Raw genomic sequence first — 11,557 nt, 5'->3', positions numbered from 1 at the left:
TTTTAATACATGCAATAGTTTCTTATTCACCATTTTCAAAATAAAGTTACCATATGGTTTTGTTTTCTAGATATTAACAAAATGAAAACCAATAATTTTTGTGGGTCCCAATGAAATGAATCATCTGTGTATAAACTATATTCCCTTGCTATAAAAAAAACCCCATCTTTATTCTCCCTTCCTCATCACTTCCAAATCCTAATGAGATTTAGCTTTTGATCATTCTCATTCTTTAAAACAAAAGCAAATTGTAAAAGTTATTTTTATAAGTTGCACTCTAAATTAAACAAGAAGATGTGCAGCAAAAAGGCATCACAATATCACAAAGTAGAAACACCTCCACCACAACCTTTCTTGAAATCACTAAAGAACACTCTCAATGAGATCCTTTTCGCCGACGATCCGTTTCGTAAAATCAGAAACGAACCGAAAACGTCGAAAAAGATCGAGTTAGGGTTGCGACACGTGTTCCCAATCTTGGAATGGGCTCGTGGTTACAATTTGGGGTATTTGAAATCAGACGTTATCTCAGGGATCACAATTGCTAGTCTTGCTATTCCTCAAGGGATTAGCTATGCTCAGCTAGCTAATCTCCCTCCAATCCTTGGTCTTTGTAAGCTCTCATTTCGTCTGCCTCTATATATTAACTCTATTACAGGAAAATCTAGTTTACATTACTTCTTTTAAAACTCCAAAACGTTAAACTTTCCCGATTTTTTTTTTTTTTTTTTCATTCAAAATGCGTGGGATGTTTAATTTTTGAAATTAATTCTAGAAAACATTAACTTAGTTTACCAATACAGTTCTACAGAAAAAAACGTATTTGTCTTTTAACGACAGAAATTTTGATTCGGTTTCATATATACTATAGTTACAATAATAATAATAATGTGTATATGGAAAAAAAAATGTAGACTCAAGTTTGGTGCCGCCGTTGGTATACGCGATAATGGGAAGTTCAAGAGATTTAGCGGTGGGAACAGTGGCGGTTGCCTCGCTGTTGACGGGAGCGATGTTAGGGAAAGAGGTAAACGCGGTGCAGAATCCAAATCTTTACCTTCACTTAGCTTTCACCGCCACTTTCTTCGCCGGACTCATGCAAACTTGCCTTGGCCTCTTACGGTACGTAAAACTCCAAAATCACATTACTTTATTTATTTATTTAAAATAGTTTTACTATTGTTTTATATACGATGGAATTATCATTACTTAATTTTGAAACAGTCATGGTAGAATTCTCGAATGTGCATGTGCCTAGATAGCAATAGTTTTATATTTTTTTGGTAGAAATTTTGGTGTAAGAGTTGTTTTCTAGTGGTCTATTATAATAAAAAAGTGAGAAGGGGACAGTTTTGTTCGGCTGAAGGTCTTTGTCTCGTGCATGCTGCTTTGTTTTTCTTAGCAATAGTAAAAACTGTGATACTCTATATAAAATAAGAAATAAGAAGAAAACAAAAACATAGAGTTGAAATATGATCCATGTTCGATTATGAGACAAAATATATGTCAGAGGATGATAATAATAAGATTATAAAAGTTTAGTCTTAACATTTTACAAATAAATTTCACGTGAACAAAACTAGAAAAATAAAAGGAACATTAAATTGATCAAAAATACATACAAACACATAGTTATTCATTAGTTATGACCTAGTAGTAATTATGACTAAAATTGATGGGGTTTAGTGAATGTAAAATATCAGGTTAGGGTTCGTGGTGGAGATATTGTCGCATGCGGCAATTGTAGGGTTCATGGGTGGTGCCGCGACGGTGGTGTGTCTGCAGCAACTGAAAGGCTTACTTGGCCTCATTCACTTCACTCATTCCACCGATATAGTCTCTGTTCTCCGCTCCATTTTCTCTCAATCTCATATGGTTCGTTTACTACTTATACTGTACCCCACACACAAATATATATATATAGCTCATTTAGGTCTCTCTACATATATCGAAATCTACTTTTTTCAATGTTAAAATACTACCAAAAATCATAGTATGATTTCCCTATTTTAATATTATATTTTGGCTGAGAAATAACACTCTAAAATAAAATATGTCTATATACTTGTTACGATTTAAAATAAAAATAAAAGTTAAACTGAGAAGCTATATTAGTTGTTTTGAATCTTTTACCGTATAGACAGAGTTATATAATCCTGATCTACTGCTGACCATTTTCAGTTAATGTTTAAGATCTGTAATATTCTCAATTGTTTCTCTAAATCAATGGGTTTGCAAGTGGGCAGTAGGCACATCACTTGTTGTTATTATTCACGGGGTTTCTTGCCAATATTGTACCCGACCGATTCAGACCATTTTGTTTTGCTTAAGTCTATCAGTGTAGAAAAATATATAAAGACACATAAATAATAAGTTTATACTTTCATTAAGCAGAAAAAAGTGTTTGGTAATTTGTAATGGATATATAAAATTACTTTACAATATGCAGTGGAAATGGGAGAGTGGAGTGCTAGGGTGTTGCTTTCTCATCTTCCTTCTTACAACCAAATACATTGTAAGTTTAACATGCTTAATTTAATCTATATATGTATTATTACTAGTTAATACGATTTGAGATTCAAATTTTAACAAAAGTAATTAATGTAAGAGAAGAGCAAGAAGAGACCAAAGCTATTCTGGATATCTGCAATGTCTCCACTTGTTTCTGTCATTTTTGGAAGCCTTTTCATGTACTTCCTCCATGACCATTTCCATGGCATTCCATATGTACGTTTCTTCTCTCTTTTTCTTTTGTGTATAATGGCTAAAATACTCACAATTAGACTTGTATATCTTTACTTTTGCACTAACTAACGGTTAATATATCACTTTCTATATTTATAATAAATCACAACTTTGAATGTTTTTGTTAATTATAACCTTAAACGCCAAACAACCAAAAAAAGCTTTCTTTGTTGAAACTGCTAATGCACTAATTAATTTATGTATTGTTGTGGCCTTGTGGGAATAGATTGGAGAATTAAAGAAAGGGATAAATCCACCGTCAATCACACATTTGGTATTCACGTCACCTTATGTCACGTTGGCTCTCAAAATCGGCATTATCACTGGAGTCATAGCTCTCGCTGTACGTACTCACTCATATCTTTTTTTTTTTTTTTTTTTTTTTTTTTTTTTTTTTTTAATTTAATGTTAAATTATATTCAAAAGAAAAATAAACGGTTTACAAAGTTTATGTGTGGAAACACTTTAAAAATAGTTGAAAACTTTAAAAATTCATTTAATAGAATCTTGCTGCAAACCAAATTTGAATGTTCATCAAATTTGGATGAATCGTACTCACTCATATCATATTGTTTAAAAATAATTTAGACCAATTTGCATCCTTAATTTAAATGGTTGATATAATTTATTTTTAAAAAATAGGAAGGGATTGCAGTGGGGAGAAGCTTTGCAATGTACAAGAATTACAACATAGATGGGAACAAAGAGATGATAGCCTTTGGGGTGATGAACATTCTTGGTTCCTTCTCCTCTTGCTATCTCACTACCGGTAATCTACCATTTTCATGATTTTTTTTTTTACTTATAAAATATCTTCGTAAAGAGTATTTGCATTTGTTTTTCCGACTAATTATTAATCAAGGTTGATACAACATTATAATATACAATACAAACAAAATAACTTATAGTTGATTAATATGGGATATATTGTTCATGATATAGCATATGGTATGTATGGTAGTGAAATAATCGATGTTATCCGAATTTACGTCCACAAAATGCATGTTATTGACAAAAAATATTATGCAAAAACTTCTCACATATCGACACTGATTTAGTGAATACACATCTAGTGGTATATATGTATTTATAAGTTTTGAGTTCTTGTAGTTTTGAGATTATTTTTTTGGTATAAAAGGATTACAAAATGATGGCTATATTTTCTTATAACAAAATGAGAATACTTTGTGATTTAACCCCAAAAGAAAACATAAATGGAAAATATTATGATATGAAGGGCCGTTTTCGCGTTCGGCTGTGAACTACAACGCGGGTTGCAAAACGGCGTTATCAAACGTGGTGATGGCCGTTGCAGTGGCGGTGACGCTACTGTTCTTAACGCCGTTGTTCTTCTACACGCCACTAGTGGTCCTGTCTTCGATCATAATCACCGCCATGCTAGGCCTCGTAGACTACGAAGCAGCCCTTCATCTTTGGAGACTAGACAAGTTCGATTTCTTCGTTTGTCTCTCTGCTTACTTTGGCGTTGTTTTCGGTACCATCGAGATTGGTCTCATCCTCTCCGTACGTACTTACCTCTTCCTACTTCTCTTATCTTTACCCTTTTGTCATGCACTCCCAATACAACTCAAAAGATAGAATCAATCATATGCAATAAATATATATCTATTAATTAATATGGGCAGGTGGGAATATCAGTGATGAGGTTAGTGTTGTTCGTGGGAAGACCAAAGATTTATGTAATGGGAAACATTCAGAACACAGAAATATATAGGAACATTGAACATTACCCTCAAGCCACCACTCTCTCTTGTCTCCTCATTCTCCACATCGATGGTCCTATCTACTTCGCCAACTCTAGCTACTTGCGAGACAGGTTATTTATTTCATGATTTCTATATACATATATTATAACAAATTCTAACAAATTCTCTTCATTAAATATATATCTTTATATATAGTTATCGAAATATCTTAGTTTATTATATAGCCCTTTTTCAAGAAAAGAAAAATAATATATATTTTTGTTTATTATCATACGTGACGTATAAAATCTTTGTTTATCTATAATATTTAAATAGAATTGGAAGGTGGATCGATGACGAGGAAGAAAAATTGAGAACGAGTGGAGAAACCAGTCTACAATACATTCTACTTGATATGAGTGGTAAGAAACTTCATTTTTATGCGTCTTCAATCCTTTTTTTTCGGGAAATTTCTAAAATGATTTTTGTCTTATCGAAACTATCGTGTACTTCAGTGCTTGTTAGCTTGAAACATGTGTAGCTATATCCTTTGTCAATGATGCAAAAAGATGTAGAAACATTTAGTATTCTGGTCATAAACAAAAAAATTTGCTATCTATAATTTTTAACGTTTGTTGTAGTAAGAATTTTTCTCCAGACGTGATTTCTATAAAAAAAATGCTGATAATTTTGAAATCATTTTAAGCGTTAATAGAATTAGTTTGAGAGTACCAAACCCTGAACCTTGATCAACACTATACTTTTCTGATTCAATTAATCAGTTTTTTTTTTTGTTAGACACGTAAAATGTTTGATCCCAAAATATGAAACATCTAACTTTGGTTTAACATGTAGCTGTGGGAAACATAGACACGAGCGGTATAAGTATGCTAGAAGAACTCAACAAAATCCTTGGACGAAGAGAGCTCAAGGTATATATAATAGAGCCTCTATTTGTCTTCTTACCAAAACAAGTCCCCAAATTTGTTAGTCATTTTGCGATTTGGTTCTCTAATTTTCTCAGCTAGTGGTAGCAAACCCAGGAGCAGAGGTGATGAAGAAGCTAAGCAAGTCCAACTTCATAGAGAGCATTGGTAAAGAACGGATTTATCTCACGGTGGCAGAAGCTGTTGCAGCTTGCAATTTCATGCTCCACACAGCGAAACCCGACTCCCCCGTACCAGAATTTAACAACGTTTAAGATTTCGTACTGAATCTCATCTCACATTTCTAAAGAGGTTTTTTTATTGTCATCAAGATTAAGGAGTCTGTTCGTACCAAAAATAAAAAATAAAAAAAAATAAGTCTGTTATTTGAACGCACCTTCTCCTAGCGCGTCTGCGTTCAAAAACATAATCGCAAACGCAGTTAAACAATTCACATTAATATATTTGCTACTTGCGGGTGAAGTAACAACACAGTTTCAATAACTTCAAGGAGACTGTGGCTGCTGAACACAACCACAAAACGCAGACCGCTTCTTCGTCCTTTTCTTCATGGTCACGCTTCTAGATCCACCATAGATATAGTCACGAAGAAGAACTTTGGATTTGGTATCAGAAACCTTCGTCCTAGCTCGATGCTCTCTTTCGCCTTCAAGCTTCATCAACATAAACTGAATCCTCTGTATCTCCTGCTGTAACCTCACAATCTTCTCTGATCCTCTTCTTGCTTGTTCGGATATTCTCCGTCTTCTATCGATATCCTTCTCTGATTCGGCTTTTGTGGTCAGCTTTCGATTGACGTTTAACAGCTTCTCTATTGCTTCGTCTGCTTCTTCGAGCTGTCCTTTGATCGTTTCATACTCGTTTTCTCCAACTTTCATCTTTTCCTTCTCCACTGCATCGACTTTGCTTTTCAAAACTTCTACAGTGATTTGAAGATTCTCCAGGTTCTGTAAATCCGATTCAAGTCTTTCTACAACTTTCCTCTTATTTATTTCTCTGTTCGGATCCATGAACCCGTCGAAAATCTCTACTTTATCGACAACCAGTGACTCTTCAGACAAGGATTTACCTTTTGCAGTTCTAGCCGCAGTTTCGTTCTTGTGAGTCTTCACTGGCTTTAGCTCAACAAAACCGTAATGATCTGATTCCATAGTGCCTTTCTTACTTACAATCTCGTACGATGACCCATCAGACGTTTGATCAAGCACAATATCTTTCATTTCCATCTCGATTTCGTGACTCTGCTTCCGCATTTTGCCATTTCCTCCTTCTTGCTTCCTCATGCTTCTCCCGGCGCCGCCTGTTTTTAATTCTTTGATTTGTTTCAACGATGCCTCAAGCATAGTGTAGGCATTCGTGTTCTCAAGAATCAGAAGCTTCTCCTTCTCCATTATTGCCTCTGCAACAGCTTTGATTCTCAAACACATATCTTCCAACTTGGGGAGTTCATCCACTGAATCAGTACCCTGGTAAAAGAGATGAGAGAACATCAATTCACAAATTTGTTCACTATGGTTTTGAAATAAATCAACTTTACAAGTCGAGATTGAGGAGATAAATGGCTAAGATCAATTACCTTTGAGATTTCATCCTCAGATTCACGGCGCACAAAAACATAATCCTCCAAAGATTTAATGCTTTTATTCAACAAGACAATAGCTTGGCTTCTTTTAAGCATTTCAATAACCGCATCTTTTGATGCGCTTTTGCTTTCAAGATTCTTGCAGGCTTCAGCTAGCTCACGTGTCGTCGCTTCAATCAATGTTTCATGTACAGCTGCGATCTGCTTATCGCAAAAGAATGTAGCAGCTTGAGACTCCCAAAAGTCAGCCTTTCTCCTCTCTTTGAAAACCTCTTGATTCAGCTTTTCTTTCTCCCTTTTGATTTCTTCAAGTTCCTTCTCCTTCTCATGTAACTGATCCTTCACATTAGCAATTTCATCTTCTAAGTGATCTTTGTCTGATCTGGTAAAAAGCAGGTTTCTCTTCAGCTGCATATTCTCAGTTTCTGCATCTATTAACTTATCACCAATCGTGTTTGCCTTACCCTCAAGGTTCTTCTTCTCTGTTTCAATACCAACTGCTTCTAACTTAAGCTGCTGAAGCCATTCAATAAGGATAATGTTCTCAATGGCAGTTTGTTCGTTCTCAGATATAAGACATGATTTCTCTTCTGAGAGTGACTGACAAGCTTCCTCCAACGTCTTCAGCTTCCTTCTGATTGATTTCAACTCAAAATTCAAATCTGATATAGATTTTTCTAGCATAAGGTTTTTCTGAGCAAGCTTTTCCATAGTTGCCAGTTTCTCTGAAAGAGTCATCTTTTCGCTTTTCACTCTCTCATTGCATTCTTTTAAGGTTGAGGTCTCCTCCTGCAACTCTTTGACTGATGACCCAACCAACTCCACCTGTTCTACCATGGACTGGTTTTTCTTCCCTACCTGACTTAGTTCCTCTTTAAGAGAACATATTTCTTGCTGTAAAGCATTTCTCTGGTCCACTCTTAGCTCAACATCTGCTTCAAGTTTGCGTATTATTTCCTTTAGGTTTGAGACATCCTCTTGTAAACTTTTAATTGATGCAACCGAAGAGAGATTGAGCTCACTAAGACCTTTGTTCTCCACCTTTGCTTGCTCAATTTCCTCATGCAACTCACTGTTTCGGATCTCCATGTCTTTCATGATCTGAGACCTGGTTTGAAGTTCCACAGCCAAATTATTAAGCTCCTCCTGAGACTGAGAGTGCAACTGTTGTAGGGTTTGGAACGCGGTCTCCGCTTCTTGAAAACGCAAATGCTCTTCTTGTACACAACTCCACAATTTGACCAGCTCTGTTTGCTTCTCGGTGAACTTCTGACTTTGATTCCCCAGTTTCTCCAAGAGACTATCCAGCTCAGAGTGAAGATTCTGATTTGATCTCTCAAGCACAAGACATTTCTCCTCAGAAAACTTTAACTTAGCGACTCCATCCTCTATTTCATGGCTAAGACTTTGTGTTTCTTCTTGAGCATGGTGTACTTTGACTTTAAGATCCGCAATTATATTGAGGCACTGTTGGAACTGAAGTTCAGAAGCTTCCTTATCCTTAGTCAATTTCGAGATTGTTTGCTTCAAGTTTTCAACTTCTAGCTCAGCCTTTTCAGCCCTCTCATTGATAAGCGTTGTACCTTCCTCAGCCTTCCTCAGTCTCTCTTCTAGGTTAGATATCGTATTCAAGCATTGCCTGTATTGAACAAGAGCAGCTTCCTTTTCAGTTTCGGCTTTAGCAAGGCTCTGCTTTAAAGCGAGAATTTCAGCTTCAGCTTTGCTGGCTCGCTCATTCATCCCTCCAGCTTCCTTACGGGATACAGAGAGTCCATCTTCCAAATCAGCGATCTTTTGCAGGCATTTTTCATACCGAAGAAGGCTGGATTCCTTTTCAGACTCCAGTTTGTAGAGGGTTTCTCTGAGCGTCTGGGTCTCAGCTTCTGCACTAGCGGCTGTGTCACGAAGTCCCCTTGATTCTTCTTGTGCACGAGATACTTCAGATTCTAGATTGGACAGTCTCTCCAAATTCTTCTCAAACAGTGCTAAGCTAGCTTCTTTTTCAGCCTGCATTTTAGAAAGGGAGTCTCCTAAAGCAACAAGTTCAGCCTCAGCTTTGCTAGCTCGTTCAGATTCTGAAGCCTTGAGATAATTTCTTCCTTTACCATCCACATCATTAAAATTCAGTCCCTTTCTTGCTTTCCCACTAGTCACAAACGGAGCTTCTTCACTAAAATCAATATTCCTCTTTACATCTTTTAGCAACCCATCCGGGCCAACCCGAGCTCGGAAAGGAGAAATCATCTCCGGTGTCTGTGGATCAACATCATTCGTCGACTCATCGCCAAATATCAAAGGAACTTGGCTAGGGAACGCTTCTGCTATAGTCTGGTGAGCCTTGTGTATTACCCCAGTTGCATGATTATACCTTTCAGCTAATGCACGATATGCACGGTAGAACTCTTCAACCAACTTCATAAGCTCAGGACGTTTACGGTAATACATCTCTGCTCGTCTAGCAAAAGAATCTGCATCTTCTTCAAGAACCTTGATCATTTGTTTCACATTGTTATCCATACCTTTCAAAAAAAGAAGAAACAACACATATATTTTTTTAAATAGTTCACAGATAGTCATTAGACCAAAAGAAAAGAGAATCTAAAGCAGAGAAATCAATCACATATAAAGTAGAAGTAGGTAAGCATTAACAAAGATAACAACATACCAGCAAGATTCTCCTGAAGCCATTTAGAATTCTTAGGGGTATTGTGACTATCCCACCACCATGAATACATAGGTTTCGAATTACTCTTTGCCGCAATCTCCATTTTTTTTTTAATCTTATTTTCTTCCAGCAAACACAAAACAGAACACAAAGGATTGTTACACCAAGCGTCGTCTCTGTCTCAAGCTCTCAACACCTATCTAACAAATTACCTGAAAAAAAATTTGACAAAGGAATATTTTATTTATTTAGAAAAGTGCCAAAAAAGAACACAGTAACAAGTGTGTATGAAACCCAGAATCACTGAATCAGAGAAAATAGCCAAACTAAAGCAACCTAAATTTTCGAATAAATAAACATGTACTACAAGATTGTGATTTTTTTCTATGATACGATTACCATAGAGATAATCTCCATGCTCTTAAAACCCAGAACACAAAACAAAATTCGAGTCAGAATAAAATAAAAAAAAAATTAGAGGATCACACTGTAGATTACGTGTGTAGCTTTGTCGATTAACAGTGCACAGATATTAAGCTAAAATGATGATCTGAGAGCTAAAATAAATCAAAAATCCCACAGTTATCAAACGAATCGGAGAGCACTGAAGTCGAGTTCTTCTTACCACACCCAAAAAAAAACCAAAAAAAAAGAAAAAATTAAGAATCGCACGTCGATTAAATGAAGAATCAAGCGCTTAGAAGCTTCTTACGCGCTTAAAAGTCATCTTCCTCGCGTATCTCATCCCATCATCATCTTCTAGATCTCTCTCTCTCTCTCTCTCTCTCTTGGTGTGTAGAAAAAAAAAAGAAGCTCTGTTTCTGCTTTTTTACGTTGTGAAGAAGAGAGTTTTGCTTAGGTTATGGTGCGGTGGCACTGGTGGGGGCTGAAAAAGAGCGATTAGAGCAAGTGAAATGACGATACTACCCTTGTAAACGAGTTTCTAAAATGTTATTCTCGGGATTGCTTGTGGAATATTTGACTTCCTAAAACAAAAAAGTGTACTAATTAACAAACTTGTACAAAGAAAAAAAAACAAATTTAATGTAAATTACGCCATAAATTAAGCGAAATGTTTATCATTTCACTAATTATGACCAGCAAGTTTTTATTTTTATTTTTTTTTGTTAATATACTATTTTAATAGTAATTTTGCTAATATAAATTTTTTGTTAATTTTAGTGATTTAGTATATAGTTCGTGGTATACTGTACAACAATTTTTGTTTAATACAATCTTAATTAAATCAATTTGATTCGATATCTTTTATATTGGTATTGTTAAAATAGTAAAATAAAGATTTAACCCGTACTGAAGTATCGTATTAATGATATTTTATTTTTTAGTATTATCTATTCAATCATGTAATGTCTTATAACCTGTCATATAATATAACTTGTTTGTGTTATTTTGAAAATTTAATATGTTTAAATATTCATAATTTTAAACTTTTTATTAAGTTTATATATATCACTTATAAATTATAAATTTCTTAAAATTCTATAATTTACTATATACGGTAAATTTACTATATATGTATGTTGAACACACACTTTTATATTAATTGATTAATATATGTTCGTTTTAAAAAATTCAAATCACAATATATGCCCGAAAATATACATTTTTATTAACTTTCTGCATTATATGACGATTTACTTTATTTAAATTTTAAAATAAAATAAAAAAGATGATAGGAGAATAATTTTTTTAATATGGAATAAATCTTCTAAATATCTATATTAATTATAGAATATTATATATATATGAATATTTAAAATATTTTAATTCTGTTTGGTTATAAGGATAGTAGAGAGAATTAACTAACTTTGTTTGGATATGAATATAAACATTAAATGGTATTAAATGTAAAAACTTTCAAAAAAATATTTTTGAGCAAAAACTGCTGCAA

At 34.6% G+C, this 11,557-nt stretch overlaps 2 protein-coding genes across 5 annotated transcripts; one reads left to right on the top strand and one right to left on the bottom strand.

Annotated features, from left to right (window-relative positions):
- The first annotated feature begins 126 nt into the window (after nt 1-126).
- LOC104737491 (sulfate transporter 3.2) lies at nt 127-5,769 on the top strand. Of its 2 annotated transcripts, XM_087482052.1 has the most exons (12): nt 127-613; nt 915-1,122; nt 1,704-1,875; nt 2,450-2,515; nt 2,614-2,727; nt 2,972-3,088; nt 3,388-3,514; nt 3,983-4,269; nt 4,392-4,582; nt 4,788-4,873; nt 5,307-5,383; nt 5,476-5,769. In XM_087482052.1, exons 1-12 carry the CDS (start codon nt 295-297, stop codon nt 5,650-5,652), a joined length of 1,941 nt encoding a protein of 646 aa, XP_087338178.1. In that variant the 5' UTR covers nt 127-294; the 3' UTR covers nt 5,653-5,769. The 2 variants fall into 2 exon arrangements, with proteins under 2 accessions (XP_087338178.1, XP_087338179.1); XM_087482053.1 differs by lacking the exons at nt 127-613; nt 915-1,122 and having other exon boundaries at nt 1,849-1,875; nt 2,609-2,727.
- On the bottom strand, nt 5,679-10,604 carry LOC104737492 (protein NETWORKED 1C). 3 transcript variants are annotated; one of them, XM_010457690.3, is made up of 4 exons: nt 10,358-10,604; nt 9,646-9,857; nt 6,975-9,499; nt 5,679-6,864 (listed from the first exon to the last, which is right to left on the bottom strand). In XM_010457690.3, exons 2-4 carry the CDS (start codon nt 9,746-9,748, stop codon nt 5,884-5,886), a joined length of 3,609 nt encoding a protein of 1,202 aa, XP_010455992.1. In that variant the 5' UTR covers nt 9,749-9,857; nt 10,358-10,604; the 3' UTR covers nt 5,679-5,883. The 3 variants fall into 3 exon arrangements, with proteins under 3 accessions (XP_010455992.1, XP_010455994.1, XP_010455993.1); XM_010457692.3 differs by having other exon boundaries at nt 10,271-10,507; XM_010457691.3 differs by having other exon boundaries at nt 10,318-10,507.
- Nucleotides 10,605-11,557: the final 953 nt, after the last annotated feature.

Source organism: Camelina sativa, chromosome 13 (assembly GCF_030686135.1).
Source record: "Camelina sativa cultivar CO46 ecotype springtype chromosome 13, ASM3068613v1".
Classification (NCBI taxonomy): Eukaryota; Viridiplantae; Streptophyta; class Magnoliopsida; order Brassicales; family Brassicaceae; genus Camelina; species Camelina sativa.
This window is presented reverse-complemented; position numbering and strand designations above follow the sequence as displayed.

Excerpts from the sequence above, each read along its gene's own strand:
- LOC104737491 (XM_087482052.1), top strand. The coding sequence starts at position 295 with ATGTGCAGCAAAAAGGCATCACAATATCACAAAGTAGAAACACCTCCA. Across the intron at positions 3,515-3,982 it reads CTCTTGCTATCTCACTACCG|GGCCGTTTTCGCGTTCGGCT; the intron begins GTAATCTACCAT and ends TATGATATGAAG. Across the intron at positions 4,874-5,306 it reads CATTCTACTTGATATGAGTG|CTGTGGGAAACATAGACACG; the intron begins GTAAGAAACTTC and ends TTTAACATGTAG.
- LOC104737492 (XM_010457690.3), bottom strand. The coding sequence starts at position 9,748 with ATGGAGATTGCGGCAAAGAGTAATTCGAAACCTATGTATTCATGGTGG. Across the intron at positions 9,500-9,645 it reads GCTTCAGGAGAATCTTGCTG|GTATGGATAACAATGTGAAA; the intron begins GTATGTTGTTAT and ends TTTTTTTGAAAG. Across the intron at positions 6,865-6,974 it reads CTGAGGATGAAATCTCAAAG|GGTACTGATTCAGTGGATGA; the intron begins GTAATTGATCTT and ends CTCTTTTACCAG.